At 46.9% G+C, this 26,357-nt stretch overlaps 1 protein-coding gene and 1 long non-coding RNA gene across 8 annotated transcripts in view; one reads left to right on the forward strand and one right to left on the reverse strand.

The window, feature by feature from the left end:
* Window positions 1-3,339: 3,339 nt before the first annotated feature.
* LOC119145575 lies at window positions 3,340-7,608 on the reverse strand. The gene is made up of 2 exons (XR_005103450.1): window positions 6,961-7,608; window positions 3,340-6,204 (listed from the first exon to the last, which is right to left on the reverse strand). It is a non-coding gene; the product is annotated as an uncharacterized LOC119145575 (long non-coding RNA).
* Window positions 7,609-7,799: 191 nt separating this feature from the next.
* ZCCHC2 (zinc finger CCHC-type containing 2) overlaps window positions 7,800-26,357 on the forward strand; it is a 49,363-nt gene continuing 30,805 nt past the window's right edge. For 5 of the 7 annotated variants that reach the window (XM_037379076.1, XM_037379077.1, XM_037379078.1 and 2 more), the window contains exons 1-2: window positions 7,801-9,063; window positions 25,786-25,897. In XM_037379076.1, the coding sequence (XP_037234973.1) occupies window positions 8,128-9,063; window positions 25,786-25,897 (1,048 nt within the window). In that variant the 5' untranslated portion in view covers window positions 7,801-8,127. Of the gene's footprint in view, window positions 9,064-25,785; window positions 25,898-26,357 lie in introns of all 7 variants that reach the window. The other 2 variants (XM_037379080.1, XM_037379081.1) reach the window with 2 other exon arrangements.

Below are 26,357 nucleotides of genomic sequence, written 5' to 3' on the forward strand. Positions count from 1 at the left end.
TACCCACCAACAGATTTCCAATTCCCTGTTTTATTCCTGAGAGGCTGCCAAATGGAGAACTTCTGTTTTACGAGCAGGGATTCACACCTGAACCAAACACTGGACATCCCCAAAGAGCAAATAGTGAAACTTTCAAGGATAGATAATTTGAACTATGGGCACCTCAATATAAATACATACATTGCAGGAGAAAGCATAACAAAAGTGAAGGTCACTTCTTTGGATTTATGTGGATTATCACATATATATTTATGGGTTTATATGGATTTATGTATAGATATGGGTCCATATATTTATGGATTATCACAACCTACTTTAAAATACCTGAATGGCAGTGTGTAACACCTGCTCTGGTAAGCACTCCTGCATTGTTTTCAAGTTAATGCATGCAGTGGATGCAAACAAACAGCAAACCAAGGCGAGCTGAAGCTCAAGCATTTTTTGAACAGTGATGTCGTGTGCCCTGAGCCAAACAAGTTGTGTGGGGCAGAAGACAAAAAAGCAGTAGCAGCTGACCACCTCACACCCCCAGCAGCACTGAGCTGTGCAGCTGAGGTGTTCATTTTCCCACCAGACCCCACCTCGTCCACAGGCTCGTGACAGCAAGTCCCACCCCAATGGAAGATCTCTCCTTTTCTCCTTCAGCCCAGCTTGCTGGCAAGGACCTACAGGGTATTGGCCTTGACAAATTGGCTCTGGCAGCTGCAGCCACAGTTCCTCTTCTGAGGGCTTCGATGGGACACAAGCCACGCTTGCACAAGGGGGTTTCCCTGGCTGTAGGTGAGATGCTAAGCAAGGCTTGAGCTACAGAGAATGTCACGCTCTGAGCACTGTCAGCGACCACTTTGCACAGTGACAGCAAGAGCTGTGTGTCTAATTTGGGCAGCAGCAGATGGATCATTTAAGACAGAAAGAGACTGGCACTACCAGCAGAGCGAAGGGATAACGTGTTCCTTCTGCAGTACAAATCTCACAAGTGACTCATGACTCTTTTGCAGCTCGCACTGGCATCCTTGGGCCTCTGTGACTGTGACTGCACATTTTAAAGGTCAGGATGTAGTGTTTCTTCCCTGGTACATTTGAGTGCATACCGGTGAGAATTTTGCTCTGAAGAATGTCCAGTGCACAAGATGGTTCCTTACGGTTTGATTGGCAGGTTGCTTTTCTCCTCCTCTTGGCCCAGGGATAAAGTTTATAAAATAACCTAGTCAATAAACCTCTCAGGAGAGCTTGATTCCTGGATGCTCGTTGCCTACCTAATTATCATGTACATGACTGGTATCAAGCAGGCCTGGTGCTTAGACTCTTTCGTGCCTCAGCCACACCCACATTCCTCCTGCCAGCCCTCAGTTCAGAACAGATTTTGATTAACTTTCATCAGATGTTTAAGGTGGCCTAAGCCTTTTCTTCTTTGTGTAGGTGTTTAAATTTCACCGCCTTACACTTAAGGACGTACTTCATTGCTAACTAGAACAGAGACTGGTTTGGGCATGCACTTAAATGGTCTTGTCTAATGGTCTTACTTAAATAGGACTTGCCATGACAGCGAAGCCCTGGCGTTAGCTGAGCTGTGTGTGCAGATTGCCCACGTACAGGAGTTCATGTGCTGCTGCTCATTGTGAAAGCTCACGGTGATGGTTCACCTGTAACTCCCTGGCGTCAAGGCCATTTCACCACTGTCCATGCTGGAACATTAGAAAGCCCAGTGCTGCATGGTGTTGAAAATCCCGTTGCTTTCCTCCCCAAAACTGAATTGCCATCTAGATCGGGTAGTAGCTTTGTGTGTAAATTTCAGTTCTGGGTACAATGTACCCTGATACCTCACAATTTATACTGGCTTGAACTCCGCGTGATCAGAATCAGTGCAGGCTGTGCTCTGCGACAGGAAAATCCCACTGAGAATTTCTGTCACTGTAACAGTGTGGCCAGCAGGACCAGGGCAGTGATCGCCCCCCTGTACTCCGCGCTGGTGAGGCTGCACCTCGAATCCTGTGCTCAGTTTTGGCGCACTCACTTCAAGAGGGATGTAGAGGTGCTGGAGCATGTCCAGAGAAGGGCAGCAAAGCTGGAGAACGGTCTGGAGCACATGTCTTACGAGGAGCAGTTGAGGGAACTGGTGTCGTTTAGTCTGGAGAAGAGGAGACTCAGGGGTGACCTTATTGATCTCTACAAATACCTGAAAGGAGACTGTGGGCGGTGGGGGTTGGTCTCTTCTCCCAAATAGCAAGCCATAGGACAAGAGGAAACCACCTCTAGTTGTGCCAGGGGAGGTTTAGATTGGATATTAGGGAAAATTTCTTCACCGAAAGGGTTGTCAAGCTCTGGGACAGGCTGCCCAGGAGGTGGTGAAATCACCATCCCTGGAGGTGTTTAAAAACTGTGTAGACGTGGTGCTTAGGGACGTGGTTTAGTGGTGGGCTTGGCAGTGATGGGTTAGTGGTTGGATTTGATGGTCTCATCAACCTAAATGATTCTATGATTCTATTCTGACTATATGAAACTGCTGGTCAGAAGAGCCAAAGGATAAGAATATCCCAGTGTGACTGTATCCTTAAGTCTCCTTAAATTCTATTGGTAATTTTTGTTTATTAGTTTATATGGAGAAAAGCAAACTGATACAGACTGCCCTGTGTACCCCAGGCTGGAACACCGTGCAGGTAAGAAACCTGCTCCATTTGCACAAAAGTTGAAATAGGCCCCCCTATCTTAGCAGCTTGGTAGTGTTTCTTTCATACATTTCTGAGATGCATCCAGGTGAAAATAGTAATAATTCACCTTTAACAGTTACGTAAAAGAAAGACTGTGGCTTCAGTTCAGCTTCCCTTCAACAGTGAGCTGAAATTTGCAACCATGTTTCATAACAGCACCTTTATGGGCAAGCTTGCCACAGAGGCCTGGGACAGGTGACCTTTGCAAATGAATAACCAACCACTTTGACTTTAGAAATAGTCTTTCATCATGAAGTTGATCCTGGGAACACACCCTCTGCCTGCATGGAACTTATTTTTCAGTAACTTAAAATCCAAAACCTTCTAATCTGTGCTTAAAATCGTTATGTGTATTTCTGCACAGCATGCTAACATAATTAGGACTATGGATCATCTTCTGCATTTTACTAGTGATATTGCATATAAAGTCCTAAAAATGCCTGTCTTCATTCCTTAAAAGCATATGGAAAAGAATGTTATTTCTTAAACATATCTTTAGTTTTCAAATATAAGCTTGTTCAACCTCTGCTGAAAAAGAGGCCAAAAGAAAGAATAAGACAGCTCAAATATTCAAACCCCATCAAACCAGTAACAATAATAATAATATTAATAATAAAAAAATAACAACCTATTGATTTGTCAGGTTTTATTTTTAGCAAACTTCAAGTTGTCATCTTCTCAAGACTTTTTCGTCTAGATGTCAGGGCCAAAAGGTAACCCTTCCTTCTGTTTCATAGAAGGTAAGATACTGAAAAAATACGCCATCATGAGATAAATGACAAATCATGAGTCGGCAAAATTGCTCCAGGGAGCTTATATTTTCTTCCAGGTTGTTTTTTTGTGTGACATTGCCTGAAGTGATTCCCTTACCTCTTGGGAGTTTGGCTGAGAGACCAGGCAATAGTCCGTATTACTGCCAATAAATTAAAGACATTTGAAAACTTTGTATAAAGACACAGTTGATCTTCCTGTATTCTGGGAAAGGGGAGGAAAGGGAACAAAGGAGGAAAGGAAGCGCTTTTTTCCCTGTTTACACATCTTCTAACCTGTAGTATGGGAATCCATGCAAAGATCCACACCGTTTGTTAGAGCTTGTTGTAAAAGTGAAAACACTAATAGCAGAGATGGTAGCTGGGGAGCAGTATCAACATGAAAAAGAAAAAAAAATATGTCCTGATATATATGAATTATATATATACACTACTCTAAATAAAAAATATATACTACAGCTTTCCTATCTGATTTTTAAACGGGCCACAGATTAACCTCATTCACACCCTCACAAACCAGTTTTAGCAGATCCAGAGCAATGGTTACGGAACGAATAAACTGAGAATATGAAATTGGGTTTATATGTTGTCGAAATTAATGGAAACTCTTTGCCTCGGTCAGAAGTCAATATTGGAAAAAAGATGGGATAATTTAACAAACAAAAGAAATGTATGTGAATCGTGTTGAAGGTTATGTTGTTAGTTCCTCCTTTAGCTTCAGCATTCAGTCCAGTGTCCCAGCGCATGCTTTTTATTCTTCTTAATGGATTTCTCCCTTCTAAAAGCACTGCTGGAGAAGTTTTAGGCCTGCTGAACAAAACCCCCACAATGCCGATGACCTCTTTGTAAGAACTTGGTAAGGGAGGCTTTCTACTCAAAAGACACATTGTGGCTGCCTGTACGCAGTGCAGTGACACACAAAGTGCAGGAAACGGGTCTCCTCGGCTTGTGTGTGTCTCGGTGCTCTCCACAGCTCATTCATCCAAACTGTGATGGTCACAGCTAGGTGTAAAAGCTGAGCCAGCAGCCTGCGGCAGCCAGGTTCACAGGAGGATCTATCAATAAGGACAACATCTCTATATCAGCAACGAAGCCTCTGTGCACTCAGAAGGCTCTGAGGCTTTGATAATTTGAACAGGGGTTATGCTATAGAGGTGAAAAAACAGCAGGTGGAGGAAGACTCAGACTGGTCCTATTACTGCAAATCCAGCTGTGGCAACGGCAACTCTCTTGGACAGGGCACCTTGCTCTGTGGGGCACATTTCTGGCCCTTGATGGGGGTGTGAGACTGGACCCCTGCTGCACTCTTATGAGTGCCACTTCCCAGAGCAGGGGTGCGGGGCTCCCAAACTGGCACTGCTGCCCTGCCTGCTCCCCTGCCTGCCCTGTGTTGCATCAGGATTCACCTGGCTTTTAACTCAAGGGATTACAGACACATTTTTCGCTCTAAGGCTCTGTACTGTGCTCACTCTTAAGTCAGTGTGACTGTGGGCCCAACAGTCATTAAAGATCTATGCAAGCTATATGTTTTTTTAGAGAAAAACAGATTAAAAAACCTCAAGGGCAGCTGCCCTGGGCAAGTAAAATTTTATAGTAGCCTCTCCTGTTGTGCGGGCTTGTCAGTGTTTGTAAGTTTCCCCACTGTGTCCTTCTTCCATTCACAGCCCTGAGTCTCACTTTCATTTCTCCTGGGCACTTTAGTTTCAGTTCTCTTTCCACATTGTCCTCTTGCTGCCAACTCCCTCAGCTACTGAAATCTTGGAATATCTTTCTCTTCTTTTTGTTTTCTTATCCTATTCCTTTTCCTTTTTTTTTTTTTTTTTAAAATTTTCCTGACTTCATGTCTTTCACATATGTTTTTCACAAGTATCACAGTTTAAGCTATTAAGAAAGGGGAAATTAAGGGCTGAGTTAATCAGGTTCTTAAGCTTATTTGTGAAACTAAGTATTAGCTTGGGACCTACAACAAACAAGGATGGGCACAAGTAGTTTCTGGACCCATGGAATATACTTTCAACCATTACCCTTATACACGTGTCATTTATCTTACCTTTCTGGATTTATGGATGGAGCAGCGGACCTTCTCTTTCTGTCATCCCCCTCCTCCCCTTGCCCCAGAATTAAATTCCTTTTTCAGTCTCTGTGATGTTATCTGTTTGGAGCTGTGTCACATTTTATTTGAATCACATATTGTTAAAGTAGGAAACATTATTTCTAACATCAGATCATTGTAAATCTGATCCTGCAAATTCTATTCAGGCTAAATATCTTTATTCTAACTACTAAGCAGAAACCTCAAGCCTTGTTTCTGTTTCCATGATTCCAGCTTGGCACATCCCCTGAGATAGTCATGGTAATTTTTCTTTGAAAAAAAACCATAATGACAATATGACAAGAACTGCTGTAATTCTAGAATTACTACTTCATAATGACAATGTAAGACAATATTATCCTGAGGTATTATGATAGCTGCTTGGACTAATAGCTGTAGGGATCTGGAACAATTCACAGGTTCAGCCAGGCCAGCCAACAGCATACAATAAAAAAGGATAAAATGGGTTTATTAGTACCTGTTCTTCTCCCTCTTGGTGCTGGGACCAGCAAAGAACTGCTGGTGGTCCAGGATGAAAGCGTAAAACTTGACCCATTTCACACTCCTCACTATACTCCTGATTCCACACGTCCTGGAAGAAGCGGCTGACAACAGTGACAGCGCTGCTGTGATGCTAACGAATAAAGAGAGCTGTAGTGAGTCAGGTTCAAGCGCATTTCTGTTACTAGAAGAGGAACAAGTGGCAACTAGGAACGTATAAACCTAACACATTACCTGCAGGTTAGTCCTTTTAATTTTTTTAAATAAAATACATATGCTTGCTGCATATATATAAAAATGCAGGACATTGTTTATTCTAAAACCACCATTTGAGACTGCTTTGTAGCAAATCTAAGTGATGCGTGCAAGATTAAGTAAATGTCATGCAGATTATTATAGTTTAATAAGCAGGCTCTTTCTTTGTTAGCGTGATCAGCTTCTGGACAGACAGATAAGGGGGAGTTAGCATTGGCAATTTATACTTGGTTGTTGTAAGCAGTTCAAGGATGCTGCTTTGCATAACTATAATTAAAACACATTTTGTTCTTCAGTGTGTTGTCCCGCAAGCCATGGGCTCGACTCCGATTTCAAATATACTGTCTTTATGTACGTGTGGAAACCAAAGTAAGGAGCATTGCAACTTTCTGATTACTCAAGAGTACTGCTTAATCTTGTAATTGTAGGCTCTTCGTCGTCATGGATCACCACAGTTTGGAACAGAACAGGAGGAATGAGAATGAAGCAAGCCTGCTATTTCAGGCCACACTATCCCTAAGCTGTTCTGCCATACTTTTTTATGTAATACTCCCTGTATTTCCCTGCTGCAAAACAACCCGGTAGAAAGCCACATGATACTGTACAGCAGTAATTTAAAAATGGGACATCTTACAATGCCAATGGTTTCAACTGCTTTGGAAACGTAAAAGCCTGTAGCAGCCATGTTTCAGTGATGACCATTGTTCCATTGGCGTGGGTAAATCCGTGTGCCCCTGCACACCAGAGCCCAGCCTCCAGTCAGCACCTGGCCTTATGCGAGGAGAATCTTTCAGCTGCACAATAGGGAGGTTTGTTCCTCGACCGGCCTCAGGTGAGCTGTTGAGCTGCTCCCAATTGCGCGCGTCATTGCACTCGTTAGGCACACGCGAGGCCGAGCCAGGAGCCAGGCCGCGGGCACCGGCCCGCTGGGGGCGGGGGGCACGGCTCCGTGCCCGCGGCCACACCGCCCGGCACACCTACGCCTCAGGGCGCCGCGACGGGCCCGGCCCAGCCCCCGCGGTCCGGGGTCACGCACCGCCGCTCTCCGCTTACTAAGAACCGAGAATCGGCCCGGCCGAGGGAGCGAGGGCTGCCTCGCCTCCGGGACCCGGGGCACGGCGCCGGCCCAGCGCGGGCGACAGCGAGGCCGCGGCCCCGGGCCCGCCCTGCGGACGGAGCGGCGCCTGCGACGGAGGCATGCCGGAGCTGGCGCAGAGGGCACCGGCCCCGGGACCCCGGCTCGCCCGCCCCGGCTGAGGCGCGGCGGCTGCCGCATGCCCGGGCCCAGCGCGCGCAGTACCGCCCTGCCCAGGCCCCGGCGGCGGGCGCCGCGCACGCGGGCGAGCGCGCTGACGTCGGCGGCGCTGATAGGCGGAGCAGCGCGCCCCGGCCGCCCCCTCCCGGCCGCATCCCCCCGCCCTGCCCCCGCCGGCAGCTCGGGCTCACTCCGCGCCGGCCGGGGCCGCGAGCGCCAACGGCCGCCTCCGGCTCTGCGCGCGCGCGAGGGCCGCCGGGCGCGCGCACGGGCGCTGGGGAAAGGGGGGGGGAGGGGGAACCGCTGCAGGAGCCGCAGCCGCCGCGAGCGAGGCCCGCCCTTCCCCCACCCTCCCGCCCACTCCCCACGCGCGCACACGCCGGGACCGTTGCCCCTGCGCGCGCCTCTCCCGCGCCGGCGGGCCCGCGGCAGCATGAGCGGCTCCTCCTGACCGCCGGCCACGCCGCGCCGCGTCCCCCGCCGCCGGGCCGGGCCCCCTCCCGGAGCCGGGCCCTGTCGGATGCACGCGTCCCCCCCGCGCCGAGGATGCTGAAGATGAAGCTGCCCCTGAAGCAGACGAGCCACAAGGCGGCGGCGGCGGAAGAGGCGGCGGCGGCGGCGGCAGCCGCGGGGCTGGGGCTGAAGGAGCCCGGCGGCGCCCTGGACTGTCACCTCCAGCTGCAGCAGGTGCCCCGGGCGCCGGCCCGCGGGGGCGCCGCCGCGGGGAGGGGGTGCGGGCTGGAGAGGCCGAGCCAGCTGCACGGCTTGGGGCCCGGGCCTGGGCCTGGCCCGCCGCCCCCCCCCGCCGCGCTCCCCGCTCCGGGCGGCGGCGGGCCCGGCTCGGCGGCGGCCCGCACCGACAAGGAGACGGTGTACGAGTGGTTCGGGCTGGTGCTGGGCTCGGCGCAGCGGCTGGAGTTCATGGTGGGGCTGCTGGACCTGTGCAACCCGCTGGAGCTGCGGTTCCTGGGCTCCTGCCTGGAGGACCTGGCCCGCAAGGACTACCACTGCCTCCGCGACTCGGAGGCGAAGGCCAACGGGCTCAGCGACCCCGGGCAGCTCGGCGACTTCCGCGACCCGGCCGTGCGCTCCAAGCTCATCGTCTACCTGGCCCTGCTGGGCTCCGAGAACCGCGAGGCCGCCGGCCGCCTCCACCGCCTCCTACCCCAGGTGGACTCCATCCTGCAGAGCTGCCCGGCGCGGCGGCCCCCGGCGGGCGCTGCCGAGGAGGAGGGGGCCGAGGAGGAGGACGTGGTGGTGGTGATGGACGGAGCTGGAGAAAACGGGCAGGCCGGCCTCCCCGCCGCCCAGGGCCTGGGCTTCGGCGCGCAGGAAGAGCTGCTCCTGCTCTTCACCATGGCCTCGCTGCACCCGGCCTTTTCATTCCACCAGCGGGTCACCCTGCGGGAGCACCTGGAGAGGCTGCGGCGGGCCTTGTGCGGGGACCAGGAAGAGGAAGGCTTCGGTCGCCACCAAGCCCAGGTAACGCCGCGTCCTGGGCTCTTCCCGCTGCGCCATCTCATCAGGCGGTTTCCTCCTCCTTCCTTCACCCCCTCCCGACTTTCCAGGAGCTGAAGGCGGCCTCTTGCCTTTCCCCGAAGCCCCCCGTTGGGATGTGGCCCCTCCCGTCTCGCCTCCTTACTCGTCCTGCCGCCCCCCCCGCCCCCCGCGGCAGTGTAGGCCCCGGCCACCCCCACCAGCTGTGTGGAGTGTCTAGTACGAATTTCTTGTTGTGACATAACAGTGCCTGACTGTGACGTAGTAGAACTGGGGAGGCAGGGTTTCTTTTTCTAGCCTGCCATGCTTTCTGGAGCACTGTCTTTTGAACCCTGCCTTGCTGGAGCCCAGGGTGCCGTGCAATGCTGCAGCTTGACTGGCAGCCTCGCACGCTGTAGGCCACTGAAGAAGTTGTATGATGCAGGAGTACAACTGACAAGCTTGACTAAACTTGTAAAAAGAATAGTAATGCTAGATAGAAACCGTATGTTTTAAGAAGAGCGTTCTGTAGCGGCTTAAAACAGTAGAACGCGTTGAAATAGTTTTTATATGGAACCTGCACTCCTCCCTCCTCCCAAATGAGCCTTAAGCTTGGACTTGGCAAGGATCAGGCAGCAGTTAGGGGTGAGCGGCTCTAAGGCTGGTTCTCTGAAAAGCCATGTTCAGTAGGGTGGCTGATGAGGTTTGGGAAGGGGTGGTAATCATTCCACTAAAGCTGCAAATTAAAATGTCACAGCTGGAGCTTCTGTTCGGAGAAAAGCTGATTTTCTGGGTGGCTGTCAGGAAACAGCAAAGCACATCTTGAAGGCAGATGTGCCACTTGTTGCTAGAAGGTGGTTGTCACCAAGAATGAAGACTTTCAGTGAGTGGCACCGAAGCATTCTCTTGTGCAGCAGCTGTGTTTAAACTATGGTTCTCCCCCAGTGCCATTCATTGCTGCCCTCTTGGTGAGCATTGACTTTAAAATCTGCCCCATATTTATGCAACCAAGACATCATCTTGGAGCTCTGTGGTTTTTGGTCTATAGATGGCCTCTCATGTAAAGGGGAAGAAAGGGCTGGAAGACAGGTGTTTGTAATGCTGTTCAACTGAACGCATCAGGTTTTCATCGGATGCGTAACAGAAGAAGGTACAAAACAGTAAGGGTTGTTGTTTTTTTTTTGAATTTTGTTTCCAAGTTTACTTGCAGTGCTATCTAGTTCTGCCACTCCTAGAAAACCCTTTTACATTGACTGCCATAGGAAAAGAATAGCTCCTTTACCAAGCAGAGAAATGTTTGGCAGACAGGATATGTTCCTGAAGAGTACTCAGAGGAGACAGGGATGACTTTCTAAGCCTTCAAACACACAAAGTAAATGCTTGTATAATTTTTAAGGCCAAAGCGTATTTGGCAGGTGATAAACTAGTAGGTAGACATTATGGCACTGAAATCATAATGAATTCATAGCAGAAGTCCAAAAAGTGTTTATTTTGGCTCATTAACTTGCATCAAGTCTAGCTCTATCCCAAAATGAATCCTGGAAGTCTGTCTTTAGGGGAAGAGGATTGAGTTGCAGGAAGTTGTAAGACTGGACACTGTTCTTTCTGGATTTAAGGTGCTAGTAACTGGAAACATACGTCCTGCCTGAAACAGGCAGGTCAGTTGTAGCTGCTCAGTGTGTCCCACCAAATTCATTAGGAGATGAGGCTCTCGTGAACTACTGAAATTGAAGTCTGTTTTATGCAGCGTCCTGGCTTTAGTGTAAAAGCAGCTTTCCAAGCTGTGGTGGTTTTGTTTACTCAGGGAACACTGAGAGCCCCGAGTCAGCTTGGCTGAACACGCACATCACATATTCTCTAGTCCACACAGGGCTGAAACGGCATCCCTTCCGTAGGCTTTTTTTTCCTTTCTTAATGGTTAAATTGTAAATACAGCAGAGCCTCTTCTGGGAAATAATGGCTGACAGAGGGATTGGTGGGTTTCTGCTGAGTATTTTCCATTCGTGTTCACAGGGGACGGTGGGACCCTCACAGATAGGACACTGGAGGAAATGGGAGTTAGTGGCACAGTTGAAGACTTCCCTGACTAAATGCAGTGGTACTGTTAAATTAGACTTGATTTAAAAACCTGTCAGGTGTCCACAGTCTTTTCATTCGGCTTTAATCTCTGAAATTTGAGTGCCTTCAGGGCTTTGCATTTGTAAACTAATCAGTTCATAAAGACCTCTCTGAATTCGGCAGGCCCCGGGTCAGGAGGGCCGGGCTCCCCCTGTGACGATAACCTGCCCGGCGCCGTGCAGCTTTGCCTCCCGCCCTGGGGCTGCTGGCGGTGCCCGGCGCCCACCGGCCCTGCCTCCCGGTGGCACGGGAGGGGCCCGGCGCGGGCGGTTCCTGTCACGTTTGCAATGGCCACACCTGAAGAAGGGCTTGAACTTTCTCCTCCCCTGTTAAATAGAGACAGCCAGGTTCTGCGAGGGCAGAAGAACCGTTACCGGCGCAGGGACGCCCCAACCCGGAGAGCACCGTGCCGGCCCGGAGTCGGCCGGGGGGAGGGGGTGACCTCTCGGCTTTGTTTGCGGGGAGGACAGATCGATCATGGCGCCTCCCCGCCCCGTGAGGGCACGGCCGCTGTTCCCCTCCGCCCTCTCCCGCCGTGCCGGTGGGGGCGAAAGGGCCGGGCCCCGGCGAGCCGCCCTACCAGACCCTTCCCCGGGCAGGGATCCGGTGACTAATGGTCACAGCTGCTTCCCGCCCCCATTCAAGATGGCGGCGGCGGAGCCAGCGCTCTTGGTCACGTGCCCGCAGGGCGGTTTCCTCCCCGTCCCGCCGCGGGGGGGGGGGGGGGGGGGGGGGCGACTTCTGTTGCGTAACGGGAACGGTCTCGCCCGTTCCGCACCGACGTAGCGGCGCGTGGGCTCAATCACGCGCCGGTCCCGCCGGTTGGAGGGACCCCGCGCTCCCGGCCGTCCAATGGGAGGGCGGTTTGCCGGCGCGTGCCGCCTGCCGCGGTGGGCCTGGAGCGCCCCCGGCCCTGCCCCGCCGGGCCCGCTCGGAGCCGCTCGGGCTTTGGGCCTCGGAGCGGGCCCTGCCCGGGGCGCGGGGAGCTCGGGGCCTTTGCGGGAAGGTTTTGCGCCGTGGTGTGCCCGCTGTATCGAGCAGATAAAGCACACGAGCAGCTCTGTGCCGAGCGGCCGCCGGCTCAGCTGTGGGCTGCCCTGCCGTGACCCCCGGGCTCTCTCAGCTCAGGCTGCTGAACAGGCTGGAGGGGGGTCATGTTGTTCGCATGACCCGTGAAATACGATGCACCTAGGGCAAGCGGCAGTGATGTGAAATCGGCCTGCAGAGGTGATGGAGTTTGGACCTGGAATTGAACCAGGTGGTTTATTTGTCAAGTTTAGATTGTGAATTCCGTATGGCAAGGGCTGCGTTACTGCATGTGGCACATCCAGCCTGGTGGCTTGGTTTGAGGTTTCAAGGAGCTGGAACATTTACCTATAATGAGCAGAAGAACTTGCTTGGTTCACCTACAAAGAATTTATGGGTGATTTACTAGAATATAAAGCAGTTTGCTTTTTCCCGTGATTAGGGTTATGTTTTCTAGCTAGGATCTGTGTGGTCTGGTAAGATTGAGCTCATGTTACAGTCGCTTCTTGACAAAGGATTAATAGGACTGCTGCTCATTTTGGTCTCCTATTTTAATGATCCTTGAAGAACCTGATGTTTCTTGGTGATACCTTTTAACAAATTGAGTTGGAAATGGCTGATGGAGTCAAAAGTTGTGAGAGATAGGACTGTTGGAGTGTGATGGACAGAGCTAGGATTGCCTTATAATTGCATAAACTTTGCTTCTTAAAGAAAGTGTTCTGAAATACTTTTTACTTAAGGTAGAAACACTTGATACTATTTGCAGACTTTTAAATGGAAGTAGTCTGTAATAGCACCTTTTGGAAAAAAGTCGTCAGTGCATTAAGCTGTGCAGAATGTGGACTTTGAATCTATAGTTGAAGTGTAAGAATAAATCGGCAGCCTTCACATCCATAGTCATAAAACAAGCATTGATGTGCAAAGAGTCTGGTGATATCACTGTATATATTGGTTTAAATAACAGAACACATAGCTTAATTCTTGCGTTGATTATATTTGTTTAGTAAGTGCATCAGTATCAAAGCTGTTTGGCATTATTGCTTATCTTGCTCCACCCCATCCAAAATCTGAGATCAGAATGCTGAAATACCGAAAGAGGCCTGAATATTTGCTAACATAATAAATGTGGCTTGCGTTAGACACTGGAACATTTGATCAGGCATACTTGTCAGTAATAGAACTAAGGTTCAGTTGAAATAAGCAATCTCCTGGAGATAATTGTTTGCTAAATAATATTATAATTAGCTGGCTAGAGGATTCTTTACAGCAAAAGTCTCTACTTACAAACAAAGGGAAAGTTTCTATTTACAGAGTGTTTTTCTTAGTAGGCTTCTATTTATAGGATGTTTTGTCTGCAAATTGGAAGAGTGCTTTTATAATTGATCTTCAGTCACTTGCAGCAGAACAAGGTAGTAGAACTTAATTTTGGAGTCTCATAGCTCTGTAAGAACGAAAATACAGGCAATCCCATTTTGAAGCTGCAGTGTATTCTTTTTATTTTTACAGAGTTGAGTCTATGGAAAAGTGTGCCATCAGAGTCTGGTTTAAATAAGAGACAGGAGGATTAGAAATGTCATTTTACTCTTGGCAAAGATCTTTCGAATGCTGGTACGCTCCAGGAAAATACGAATGTTTTGCAAGTGTTGCATACTGAGAGAAAAAGTATTCCAGCTCCCTCAGTGAACCAAACACCTTTGTCTCTGAACCAGAATTTCTCTGACTCCGAACAGAAGTTAAGGATTTCCAGAAACATTACTGGAAGTCTTCTGGAAGGGAAGTCATAACTAGATGAACGACAGTGCTTAAAATGAAAGACTTCTGTCTAAACGTGCATGCTAGTGCTCCAGGAAATTGCAGAGTAAAAACTTGCACTGCTTTTGGTTGTTTCAGTCATTTAGCTCTAAATAAGAGGTGTTAGACAAGTTTGTAGCCTTGCCCGGAGTCCCTTTATACCAGGGTTAATTAGCCTCTCACTGTTTTCTGTGCTGTTTTTTTCTCCAATGTATTAAATGAACACTAAGGGCATTGAAAATATACCCATGACTTCCTAATGCTTGCACTTAGATTACCGTTGTTAAGCTGTAGTCCGGTTTTCAGTGTTGCCAAGTGCTGACTTGTAAATAGCAGGATCTCACTGGGCTTGGAGTACCAAGGAGACTCAGCTCTTTCTAAAAAGCTGCAGAAAGGAACACAGACAGCAGCAGTAAGATGGCTGTATCTATGAAACCACTGAAGTTTGTAGGATTCTGTCTACTTAAATCTCTTGTCACTTCATTTATTTGCCAGTATCAATGTCTAGCCATAGCTGTCCTAGAAAACACTACAGCTAATTCTCCATTAACTATACTTAATATTGAATGTCTACTTTTCCTCCAAGACTTGGTAAATTTCTGCAGTATCCTCCAAGTCTAAGGGTTTATACTTGCAGAGACCAAAGCTTGCAGAGGACAAGCTCAGAGATCTGGCTGGAAACTGCATTCCTTCATGAGCTTCTTGCCTTTCCTCAGCCTCTTAATCTTAATCTTGTCCTTTTTGGAAGAAGAAAGTAAAAATGCTTTTAATAGTGAAAGGAGATTTAATGTCTTGGGAAGTGTCTTAAGAGTGAGATAAGAACATGACAGAGAGATTTTCTGTTGTTCGGAACTGCTGCTCTACATGAAAGAATACTTTTAAACTGCTGCTTAGATCTCTTCAGTTCAAGAACTGGACAAAATGATGTATTACCCTCTGCCAGTAGTTAAAAGTAGTAATGAAGGCATCATCTTTACTCAGTACTAATTGTACTAGAGTTCACCACTCTTAAAGGACAATTGTTTTTTAAATCTTTCTGTCACGCTAGACTGTTGTGAGAATATTTCTTTTAATCAGTCTGAACATTCAAGTAATTTTCTTCTCATTCACTCGACAGACAATTGTAACAGCACTGACATTATATGAAGTTGTAGGAGGAGCAAAAATTGGCAGTGTGGGAACTTCCCAACTGGTGCATTGCTGGCTTTAGCTTCAAGTTCTCCCCTTTGTCATGGGCTAGCTAGGCTGGACTGAAACTCTGGTTTAAGTCCTGTTAAAAGCTCAGATGCAGATGAGACTCAGAGAAAGAATGTGCCGTGTTTCTAGCGAACAGGAGGTGCAGTGTTTCCTCAGCACTGTAAATCACTGCTGTAGCTGACCTATCTGGTACTTCGAGTGTAATCGCCAGAGGCCTTGATAGCTGAAGTTGTTAATGCTGTGTAAGAGGTTGGTATGCCCTTTGTCTCCAAATCGTCATGATTTCACAGTGCTACAAGTTAGTCAATATGTGATTGCTGAAACTGTCATATGTGTGCTTTTCCTCCCTGAATCAGCTGATGTTTTTTCAAAAAGTTTTTGTCTCCCTCATAGAGTTTTGTTGCTACCTCTTACAGGTGAGCTCTTAAAATAGTTTCACTGAACAAATATGCTTAAAGTACTCTTGGGCAACTGTGCATTCTCTCTATGCAGTCTGGCTTACTAGGTATGAGTTAATAGGGCAGTTGTGCATTATCCACTTAAACCAAATGTTCAACCAGTTGGGCTTTTATTTTGCACATTATGGGATTTTATGTCTGGTCACAGAACCACAAAATGACTCGGATCAGCTGGGACCTCTAAAGGTCATCTTGTCTTCCACCTCCCACTGCTTAAGCAGGGCCACCTGTAGCTGGCTGCCCAGGACCATGTCCAGATGGCTTTTGAGTATCTCCAAGCATGGAGAATCCACAACCCCCCTGGGCCACCTGTGTCAGTGCTTGATCACCCTCACAGTAGAAAAAGTGTTTCCTGACATTCAGAGGGAGCACCCTGTGTTTCGGTTTGTGCCCATTGCCTCTGGGCCTGTCAGTGGGCGCAGCTGAGAAGAGCCTGGCTCCATCCTCTTTGCACTCATCCTTCATATGTGTGTATATATATGTTTTTATATCTATAAGTCTTTTCCTGCAAAACTACTTTCTAGCTGATTAGGCCCCAGCCTGTGTGGTGTTTGTAGTTGCTTCTCCCCAGGTGCAGGACTTTGTGCTTCCCCTTGTTGAGCTTCATGAGGTTCCCGTCAGCCCATTTCTCCAGCCTGTGGTTCTGTGCATTCTATAAGCGTTATTGTTCTGGAGGTTGTTTCTGCATGTGAAAAGACAAGTTAACAAGGAAGCATTCAAGTAGTTTGCTGGCTGTGGCTGAAAGAGAGATCTTTTGTCTTAGATCTTTAGGCCCATTCTGTTCTTAGTCTTGTAGGACAGCTCTCTGTATCTCAAATTAATTGGACAGTGACATTGCAGAGTTCCAAGCTTGCAGAGTGAAGCGTTAACTTAGCAGCAGTGTCAACTGGGCAACTGTCTTCAGTCTTGATCTTGCATTTCACTAGCAGCTTGTCCAAAACAGTAGTGGATTTTTTGCATGGGACACGATCTGTTGATCAACAGTTGTCAACATTAAACAGATTTTGAAGCATTGCTGCACTGTATGTTTGCATTTGTGAATATTAAGTGCATGCATGGATTTCCATGTAAGTGTAAGATGACACGATGTTCTATCTCTATATCCAAGCAACAAGAAGAATTAGATGATGGGGTGTAGATACAGTTGCACAGCCTTGAGTCAGGCTTCTCGTTGCCACTTGTGACCAAGAGAGGGTTCGGTAGCACACAAGTATAGCACACACAGTTTCAGCTGATTGTTGCTCCTTAAGAGGGGATGTTTAGCCTTTGTGATAACGTAGCTACAGAGCTAGTATCCGTGTGTAGCAGTTGTGAAGCAATAAGGGTGGCAGCCTGTAAGGATTGTTTTAAGCAAATCGCAGCACCACATCTATTAATGATTATTTTGATAGTGCTCAAATTTCTTTAAGGTACAGATGCTGTAGTTGATAACTCGAGTTAGACCTTGATTCTTCCAAGATGCCTTCTTTCATCTGCTTTTGTTTGCCAGTTCCCACTTATACATGAATGAGCTGTGCCAATTTACATCTGCACAGCCTGCAAGGCTAAGTAGTGCTGTCCCTAACAGCACATTTACTGAAGTCTTGCAGAAAAATAAGCTTTCATATTTGGGCATGTAGAACTAATCAAGCTGTCCAGCTGCTGTAAGCAGGTTTCCCTTGTTAGTGCTCATCATAGCTGATGCACGAATAGTTCTTTTATGAAAGTGCAGTGCAAACATCAGAAGACTTGTGTGCATCAGTCACTTGCTCATGATGATTAGTAGGCTATCCAGTAACAGATTTCATTACACGTTGCCAAACCAACACCAGCATGACATTTTTTGATTAGCCATCTATGTTAATAGGAGGCAGAGTTTGAACATCTCTCCTGTGTAGACTAGCTGAGATTTGCTTAGCTCACGTATGTTAGTTATACAAAGCAACATCCTGCTGAGCAGGATGGCTCTCCACTTCAGACATTTGGTGCTTATCTTTACAGACAAGTACCCCTAGACTTCAGGAGATTAGCACCCCTGGACTTCAGGAGAGCAGACTTTGGCCTCTTCAGGGATCAGAGTACCATGGTATAAAGCCCTGGAGGGAAGAGGGACCCAAGAAAGCTGCTTAGTATTCAAGGATCACCTCCTCCAAGCTCAGGAGCAATACATCCCAACAAAGAGGAAGTCAGGCAAAAATGCCAGCAGGCCTGCATGGATGAACAAGGAGCTCCTGGACAAATTCAAACACAGAAAGGAAGCCTGCAGAGAGTAGAAGCAAGGACAGATAGCCTGGGAGGAATGCAGAGAAATTGTCTGAGCAGCCAGGGACCAGGTTAGGAAAGCTAAAGGTGAAGCCCTGAGAATTAAATCTAGCCAGGAATGTCAAGGGCAGCAAGAAGAGCTTCCATAGATGTCAGTGGTAAAAAGACTAGGCAAAATGTGGGCCCTCTCCGGAAGGAAATGGGAGACCTGGTTGCCCAGGATGTGAAGAAGGCTGAGGTACTCAACAACAGTTTTGTCTCAGTCTTGACCAGGAAGTGCTCCAGCCATACTGCCCCAGTTGCAGAAGGCAAAGGCAGGGACTGGGAGAGTGAGAACTGCCCACTGTGGGAGATGATCAGGTCTAAGACTATCTAAGGAACCTGAAGGCGCACAAGTCCATGGGACCTGATGAAATGTCTCCGCAGGTGCCGAGGGGAGCTGGTGGATGAAGTAGCTAAGTCACTGTCCGTCATATTTGAGAAGTTGTGGCAGTCTGGTGAAGTTCCCGCTGCCTGGAAAAGGGGAAACAACCCCCATTTTTAAAAAGGGAAAAAAGGAAGAGCTGGGGAATTACAGGCCAGCCAGTCTCTTCTCTGTGCCTGGCAAGATTATGGAGCAGGTCCTTCTGGAGACTATGCTAAGGCAAATTGAAAATAAGGAGGTGATTGGTGACAGCCAACGTGGTATCACTAAGGGCAAGTTATGCCTGACAAATCTGGTGGCCTTCTATGACATGATTACGGCGTTGGTGGATAAGGGAAGAGCAACTGACATCATCTACCTGGACTTGTGCAAAGCATTTGACACAGTCCCAAACAACGTCTTTGTCTAAATTAGAGAGAGATGGATTTGACAGGTGGACTACTTGGTAGATAAGGAATTGGCTGGATGGTTGCACTCGGACTGTTGCAGTCAACTACTTGACGTCCAAGTGGAGACCAGTGACTAGTGGCTTTTCTCAGAGGTCAGTACTGGGATGGGTGCATCTTTGTTGGCAACATGGACAGTGGGATTGAGTGTACCCTTAGCAGGTTTGCTGACGACAGTAAGCTCTCTGGTGTGGTTGACATGCTGGAGGGAAAGGATGCCATCCAAAGGGACCTTGACAGGCTTGAGAGGTAGGCCTTTGCGAACATCATGAAGTTCAACAAGGCCAAGTGCAAGGTCCTGCGCGTGGGTCAGGGCAATCCCAAGCACAAATACAGGCTGGGCAAAGAATGGATTGGGAGCAGCCCTGAGGAGAAGGACTTGGGGTGCTGGTGGATGAGAAGCTCAGCATGACCTGGCAGTGTGCATTTACAGCCCAGAAGGCCAACGGGATCCTGGGCTGCATGGAAAGAAGCATGGCCAGCAGGTCGAGGGAGGTGATTGTCCCTCTGTGCTCTGCTCTCCTGACCCCCACGTGGAGCACTGTGTGCAGCTCTGGGGCCCCCAGCATAAGAGGGACATGGACCTTTTGGAGCAAGTGCAGAGGAGGGCCGTGAAGATGATCAGAGGGCTGGAGCACCTCTCCTCTGAAGTCAGGCTGAGAGAGTTGGGGTTGTTGAGGCTGGAGGAGAGAAGGCTCCGGGGAGACCTTGTAGCAGCCTTCTAGTACCTAAAGGGGGGGCCTGTAGGAAAGCTGGAGAGGGACTTTTTACAAGGGCTTGTTGTGATAGGACGAGGGGGAATGGCTTTAAACTGGAAGAGGGTAGATCTAAATTGGCTATTGGGAAGAAATTCTTTACTGTGAGGGTGGTGAGGCCCTGGAACAGGTTGCCCGGAGAAGTTGTGGATGCCCCATCCCTGGCAATGTTGAAGGCCAGGTTGGATGGGGCTTGGAGCAACCTGGTCTAGTGAAGGGTGTCCATGCCCATGTCAGAGGGTTTTGGAACTAGATGATTGTTAAGAAGATCCCTTCCAACCCAAACCATTCTATGATTCTGTGATACAGTCTGTGATACAGTCCCAGGAGACATCTCAAGCAATAGGTGGGTTTAATGTGGTTCTTGCTTTCAGCCATATGAGGAAAGATGTCTTGGATACAAAACTCTGGTCTAGATTGTGAGAGCAGACAAATTTTAGAGTGCTCTCTTAGCCTGATTCACTTTCAAGGAGAGATGTAGTTGATCCTCCAGCCTGTCACAAAGATTGATGCGATTATCTAATTACCTGGCAACTGGTTTGGGGCCACCCACATTTCTTGCTTCACTGTATTTTAGTCATCAGCAGCACTGCAAGCTGCGATAAATCTTTGTATGGGAAAGCCTTACAGTGGCAAAGGCTTATGCAAGAATTAACCTTACATTTGCATGTGTTGTGGAAATACATTTTATTCATTGACACGCAATGACTAGCACAGTTAGCACTATACAGCCTGACCATCAACAGGAACTCCTCGGCAGCCTACCCAGTTATAAAGGACTTGGGTCTGTAGTGTGACTGACACCAGGCAGCAACCCACAATGTCACATTTAACATTTGTTGCCCTTCCAGACTGCCTAGACTTTCCAGTCCCTTGTATGCTGGATTTGTCCGCTCTGACAATGCCACTTGTATTGTAGTTCCTTGTGAGTGTTTGTTGTAGGAATGTCACAGTAGCTAACACCAAATGTGAAGACTTGTGATGCAGCTTAAGATAGTGTGGTGGTTTGACCCTGGCTGAATGCCAGATGCCCACCAAAGCCACTCTATCACCCAACCGGACAGAGGAGAAGAAATAAAATGTAAGGCTTGTGGGCCAAGATAAGGACAGGGAGATCACTCAGCAATTACCATCACAGGCAAAATAGACTCGACTTGGGGAAATTAGTTTAATCTATTTCCATTCAAATCAGAAAAAAACCCCTTCCCCCTGCCTCTGCCTTCTTCCCGGGCTTAACTTAATTCCCAGTTTCCTCTCCCCCTGAGTGGTGCAGGGGAACAGGGAATGGGTTTCAGTCAGTTTGTCAGACATTATTTCTGCCGCTTCTTCCTCCTTGCACTCTTTCCCTGCTCCAGAGTGGGATCCCTCCCATGGGAGATATTTCTTCATGAATTTCTCCAATGTGAGTCCTTCCCACAGGCCTCAGTCCTTCACAATCTGCTCTGGAGTGGGTCCCGTCCACAGGGTGCAGTCCTTCAGGAACAGATTGCTCCAGGGTGGGTCCCCAGCAGGTCACAAGTCCAGCCAGCAAACTGCTCCACCTGGGCTTCTCACGGATCACAGCCTCCTTTGGGCATCCACATGCTTTGGTGTGGGGCCCTCCCTGGGCTGCAGGTGGAGATCTGCTGCACCTCCACCGTTAATCTCCATGGGCTGCAGGGGACAGCCTGCCTCACCATGGTCTCCACCACAGGCTGCAGGGGAATCTGCTCCGCTGCCTGGAGCATCTCCTCCCCCTCCTTCCTCAGTGACCTTGGTGTCTGCAGAGTTGTCCTCCCATAGTCTCACTCCTCTCTTCTGCTGGTGCAGATTTTTTTTTTTCTTCCCCTTCTTAACATGCTGTCACAGAGGCACTACCACTGTCACTGATGGGCTCGGCCTTGGCCAGCAGCAGTTCTGTCTCGGGGCTGGCTGGCATTGGCTCTACTGGACATGGGGGAAGCTTCTGGCATCCTCTCACAGAAGCCGTCCCTGTAGCCCTGCCACTACCAAGACCTTGCCATGCAAACGACCCTTGCAGGCTGCAAGCTGTAAGGCAGAGCTATGACTGACTTGGATTACCCAACTGTCTACCTGCTGGGTCCCACAAGGTATTGTGAAACCTGCCGTTTACAAAATACATGCAGTATGTATTACTGGTTTAACTTTCTAGGTGAAGAATTTTTCAAGTGAATAAGTTATGGATTTTTTTTTTTGCAGTTATGATGATTTATAAAATCACTGATATCAGGACTTGTTTAAATACAGGCTTGAACCATGTTAATATTTTGCAATTTAGAGGGAGCCTTCAAATGTGGATGTAGTTTGCCTGGTACAGAATGCTGCCATGGATAGAAAAGTAATCATTCTACAGTAATACTCTGTAGAAATATTTGAACACTGTTATAAAGATAATGTGTATGCTACGTGAGAAGCACTTAGGAGGTGTAGCAGCAATATTTAATGGTTCTTTGACATGAACTGAGCAGACTACCTCTTTGAAGTAAATCTTATTTTCATACCTCTCTTCTAAAAACTGCTTACAATTTCTTTGACTTCTTAACTAGCAATTATTTATTAGAATAGATTGTAATTTATTTTTTCATTTATCAAAACAAGTAGCCTGACTTTGATTGCAAAAGGTCTGACTTTAAATTAAACTGGGTTTAGATCCATTTGTGATTTTCTTAAAGAAGTAATTGATTAGGTGGAAGTCTCAGCCTGTTCCTTAAAATGAATGAAGCACTGCCTTCAAGCTCTTAGGCTGATGATTTCAGAGGTGGAAAAGGACATCTTAGAAAAGTAAACCAAACTGAATGGTTTGAGAGCCTCTGTCAGAGTTAATCCAAATGTCTGTCATCTTCTACATGCAGTGTGGAAGATACCAAAGCTGCTTTTAGCAAAGCCTGTGGCTGTATTTTAAGGAAGACCTTACCTCTGCCAGAGAATTGACGCTGCACCTTGGTAGAAATCTTGGTTCAGTTGTTTGATTTCATGTCAGGAAGACATTCAGTCTTGTACCAAAATATGTGCTAAATTTATTAGCTCACATAGTTTGGACACAGCTAGTTAATCATAGTAGTTCTTTTTATGGACAGTCTTAAATGAATCACAGTGTAAACAGGGTAACTTTAATGCTCAAATGCCAATTTTGATTCAGTTTTCTGAATAGTGTGTCACAAGGAGTTAAGTGAAGTACTTGAGTTTGGTTATATCCAGAGTTGCTAAATGTCTGACAAAACAGTATCAATGGGAGTTTCGAGGCGATCTGAAAGCAGCTTTCTCCAGAGCATGCTTGTGGGTTGGGTTTTTTTTAATTATTAAACTAAACTTGGAAATTGCTAAAGCTGTTAAAACGTAATCTCATTGATACACAGCTCTTTCCCTTTCTTATTGCATGTCTGACATTGCGCTCATAATTTATTTGGTGTTTGAAGCATGAAATACAGTTTTGATCAGTGAAGTTTGCTGAGATTGTTTACTGGCTGACTAGGGACTGATGCGAGTTTTATCTTGAGGAAACAAAGCATGATTTGTATTTTAAATCTGATTGCTTTGAAACGTGAAATTACTGACACTCCATGTAGAACACAAACTGTACACTGATATAGATGAAACAGCTAAAATGTCATTCAGTTCCTCAGACCATCTGTAGTGCAGTCTAAAGGCACATGAATGTTCGCTTGCTAATTGTGTACTGCTGTTGATGTGACTGATGAAAGTCAGATTAACAGTATGCCCAGGGCAGGCTTGATGCATGTGTACTTACTGGGTCCTAAATGAGTTGGATGTATTGTTAGGAGTTGCCAGAGTTTGTGCTCACGCTACAGATGATGTGAAGCTGGTCTAGTAAGATGGAGCCAGCTTTGGTTGGTATATCTGTCAAATCTGAGGAAGTTCATTGAAGAATTCACAAACTGCGAGGGGATTGTGGTGTCTTTTGACATCTCTGTGCTTCCTCATTCTGGTCTGCCTGTTGTGACAGTCTTGGGGTCCTCTGTACCAAAGGAGTCTTGGCTGCTGGTTTGTCTCATCGTATTGCACAAGTCCTTCAGGAAAAAAAGAATCTCATATGTTTTGGCATTTATTTCCAGAATCTTATGCTTCCTGTATTTAAAACTAAGAGTACTGTCTGAAAATCTGTATTTTTCCTCTACCTGTCTTTTATGAAGGTTTTTCAGTGGACCAGTTCCACTCTCATCCTGAATGAGAGGAACAGACTTTGAACTATCAATATACATCTGCTCCCCAAAGTATCCACTTCTCCCAGGAATTTTATTTGTTTTGTATAAATACTAATAAGATAGGTATTTGTTTACCTTCTACTTATTATGCAGACCAGTTGCTAAATATTTGTGATGCATTGGATGTCCTCTATTTAACTTGCTTCTTTTGAAAGCTTTTCCAAGAAACCTACCCTCTGTTTTAGCTTCCAGTGCTTTGACAGTATTTGATTGATTTGTGGTGCTAAACAGAGAACCACCTCTCCCCCTCTGCAGGGCTGCTGCTATCATCAACATGTTATTTGCATGTTGATGGCATTTAGGTACTTGCTAAGCTCATATGTTATGCTGCTTGTTCCAGATAAATAGCCGTGCCTCACTTAAAATAGGTGAATCCAGAAACACTCTGTTGTGGTTTAACTCTATCTGGTAGCGAAGTACCACGCAGCCACTCACCCACACAGCCCTGTACCCCTCAGAGGGATGCAGAGGAGGATTGGAAAGGAGTACAAAACTTGAGGACTGAGATAAGAACAATTTCATAATTTAAATAAACAATAATAACAACAATTATAGTGAAAAGGAGGGAGAAGGGGAGGGGAGAGGAATGAAATCCAAAGGGAAGGGAGAAAAGAAAGAAACAAGTGATGCACAATACAGTTGCTCACCACCTGCTGACCGATGCCCAGCCAGTCCCTGGGCAGTGATCAGCAGGCTCAGCTAACTCTCTCCAGTTCATATACTGAGCATGACATCCTATGGTATGGAATATCCCTTTGGCCAGTTCGGGTCAGCTGTCCTGGCTATGTCCCCTCCCAGTTTATGGTGCCCCTCCAGCCCTCTCGCTGGCAGAGCCTGAGAAATTGAAAGTGCTTGACTTAGGATGGACATCACCCAGCAACAACTAAAACCATCAGTGTGTTATCAACGTTGTTCTTATGCCAAATCCAAAACCACAGCACTGTACTGGCTACTAAGAGGAAAATTAACTCTATCCCAGACTGAAACCAGGACACTTGCTAGAAAGTTCCAGTAATTCCTGGCTCTTTGTGGATATATCTTTTTAAGGCAACATGTAATTTCCTTGAAGCATGCAATTACACAGGTCAACAGGCCAAAACAGTTGCATCTAAAGTCATTGGACATTTAAAAACATTTCTGAATTTTAGCTTGCTTGGTCAGTTTGCATTTTAACAAGACCTGGTCATTGAAGAACATGTAGATTGATACATTAATGTTTTGTCTTAATTTGGGAAAAAATATATAGGCTTTTGTTACCCTAGAGAAACCACTTGAAGTCCATGCGCATCTAATGCTTTTCTCTAATTTATCATTGCTAGCCTAGTTTGTTCTTTCTTATGTTACCTGTCTTGTGTGATTTCCTGTTCTGTCCCATTATGTGTTAAAACAGTAGTAATTCTTGGCATATAACTTTGAAGTCTGCATGTAAATTGGGGAGATGAGCTTTCAGTCTGTGCTTTTGTCTATGGAAGAGAGGGTGTTGGTGGCTACTGGTTGTGTTCTGAATGTTTAGTTAGTAAGAGGTGCATGGGTTTAGTTATTAGGACCATATGTTCTGGTAGACTGTCTGAACAGTAGTTATTCATAATTACCTATGTAGAAGAGGTGGGAGGCTGAAGATACAGGGTATGGATATAATTGAGGAGAATATGTTTAGAGTATACTGAGTAGGTAATGTCACAGGTTAGTAATTGAAAGAGTTTACACTAACAGAAAATTAGCATTGAAATTGTGAGCTAATGATCTTGATTCATCCAGCTTGAGATATGCTAAAGGCACACGTGTCCCTCACCCTGTTCTGTTCTTAAAATAAGGTCAGTGAAACATGGGAGGTTATAGCTGGCTATAGTTCAGTTCAGGAAGAACTGAAATAGCCAATGACTTTTTGCCACTGTGAAGAACTTCAGGTTTTTCTCCTGTAGACTACTAAATAAGGAACTTTTTTTTTTTCTTTTTTTTCTTTCTTTTTTTTTAATTTCTGCTGTTTAGGGCAAGCTTTTATAATATACATTCTATTAAGACGCTTCCTTTTTTCCCTTCTCAATTTAGAATGACTTTTCCCGTAGTGACTGCATGTCAAGTAATGAGGCCAGTTTGCTAGAACGAACCACAGCACCTCATGATGGACTACCAGTGGCTTCCCATAGACCTCAGCGAGAAGGTAGGTTGTCTGAGGTTTCTTCTGACGAACACTTTAAGTTTTTTTTTGAACACTAAACTCTGCCTGAAGTTGCAGAAATCTTACATCTGTCTTGCTCTTCATTTGAATGAGAAGCTGCAGTGATTGGTAAGTATAATAGCTTCTCTGCTGCCTACTTGGGTCTTTTCTTTATTATAACAATTTGTCATTCTTGTTAGTTGCTAAATACTAGTGACTGCATGCATGAAAATTGATTGCAAATGGAATTCCTCCTGGAAAAAAAAGGTGGGATTTTGAAGAAAACAAGGAAATTTAATGCGGTTGTATTAATGGTGTGTAGATTTGTTTTAAACAAAACTAATCATGAAGATACTGTGAAACAGTCAATAGCTTTTGCTGCTTGATTCAGTTGTATTTGATTAGTCCTAAAAACAAGGAAAAAATTAGGAGGTTTTATAGAAGTGGTCGTTTGGAGAAGTGA

The sequence above is a fragment of the Falco rusticolus genome, chromosome 3 (genome assembly GCF_015220075.1).
Source record: "Falco rusticolus isolate bFalRus1 chromosome 3, bFalRus1.pri, whole genome shotgun sequence".
Taxonomy (NCBI): domain Eukaryota; kingdom Metazoa; phylum Chordata; class Aves; order Falconiformes; family Falconidae; genus Falco; species Falco rusticolus.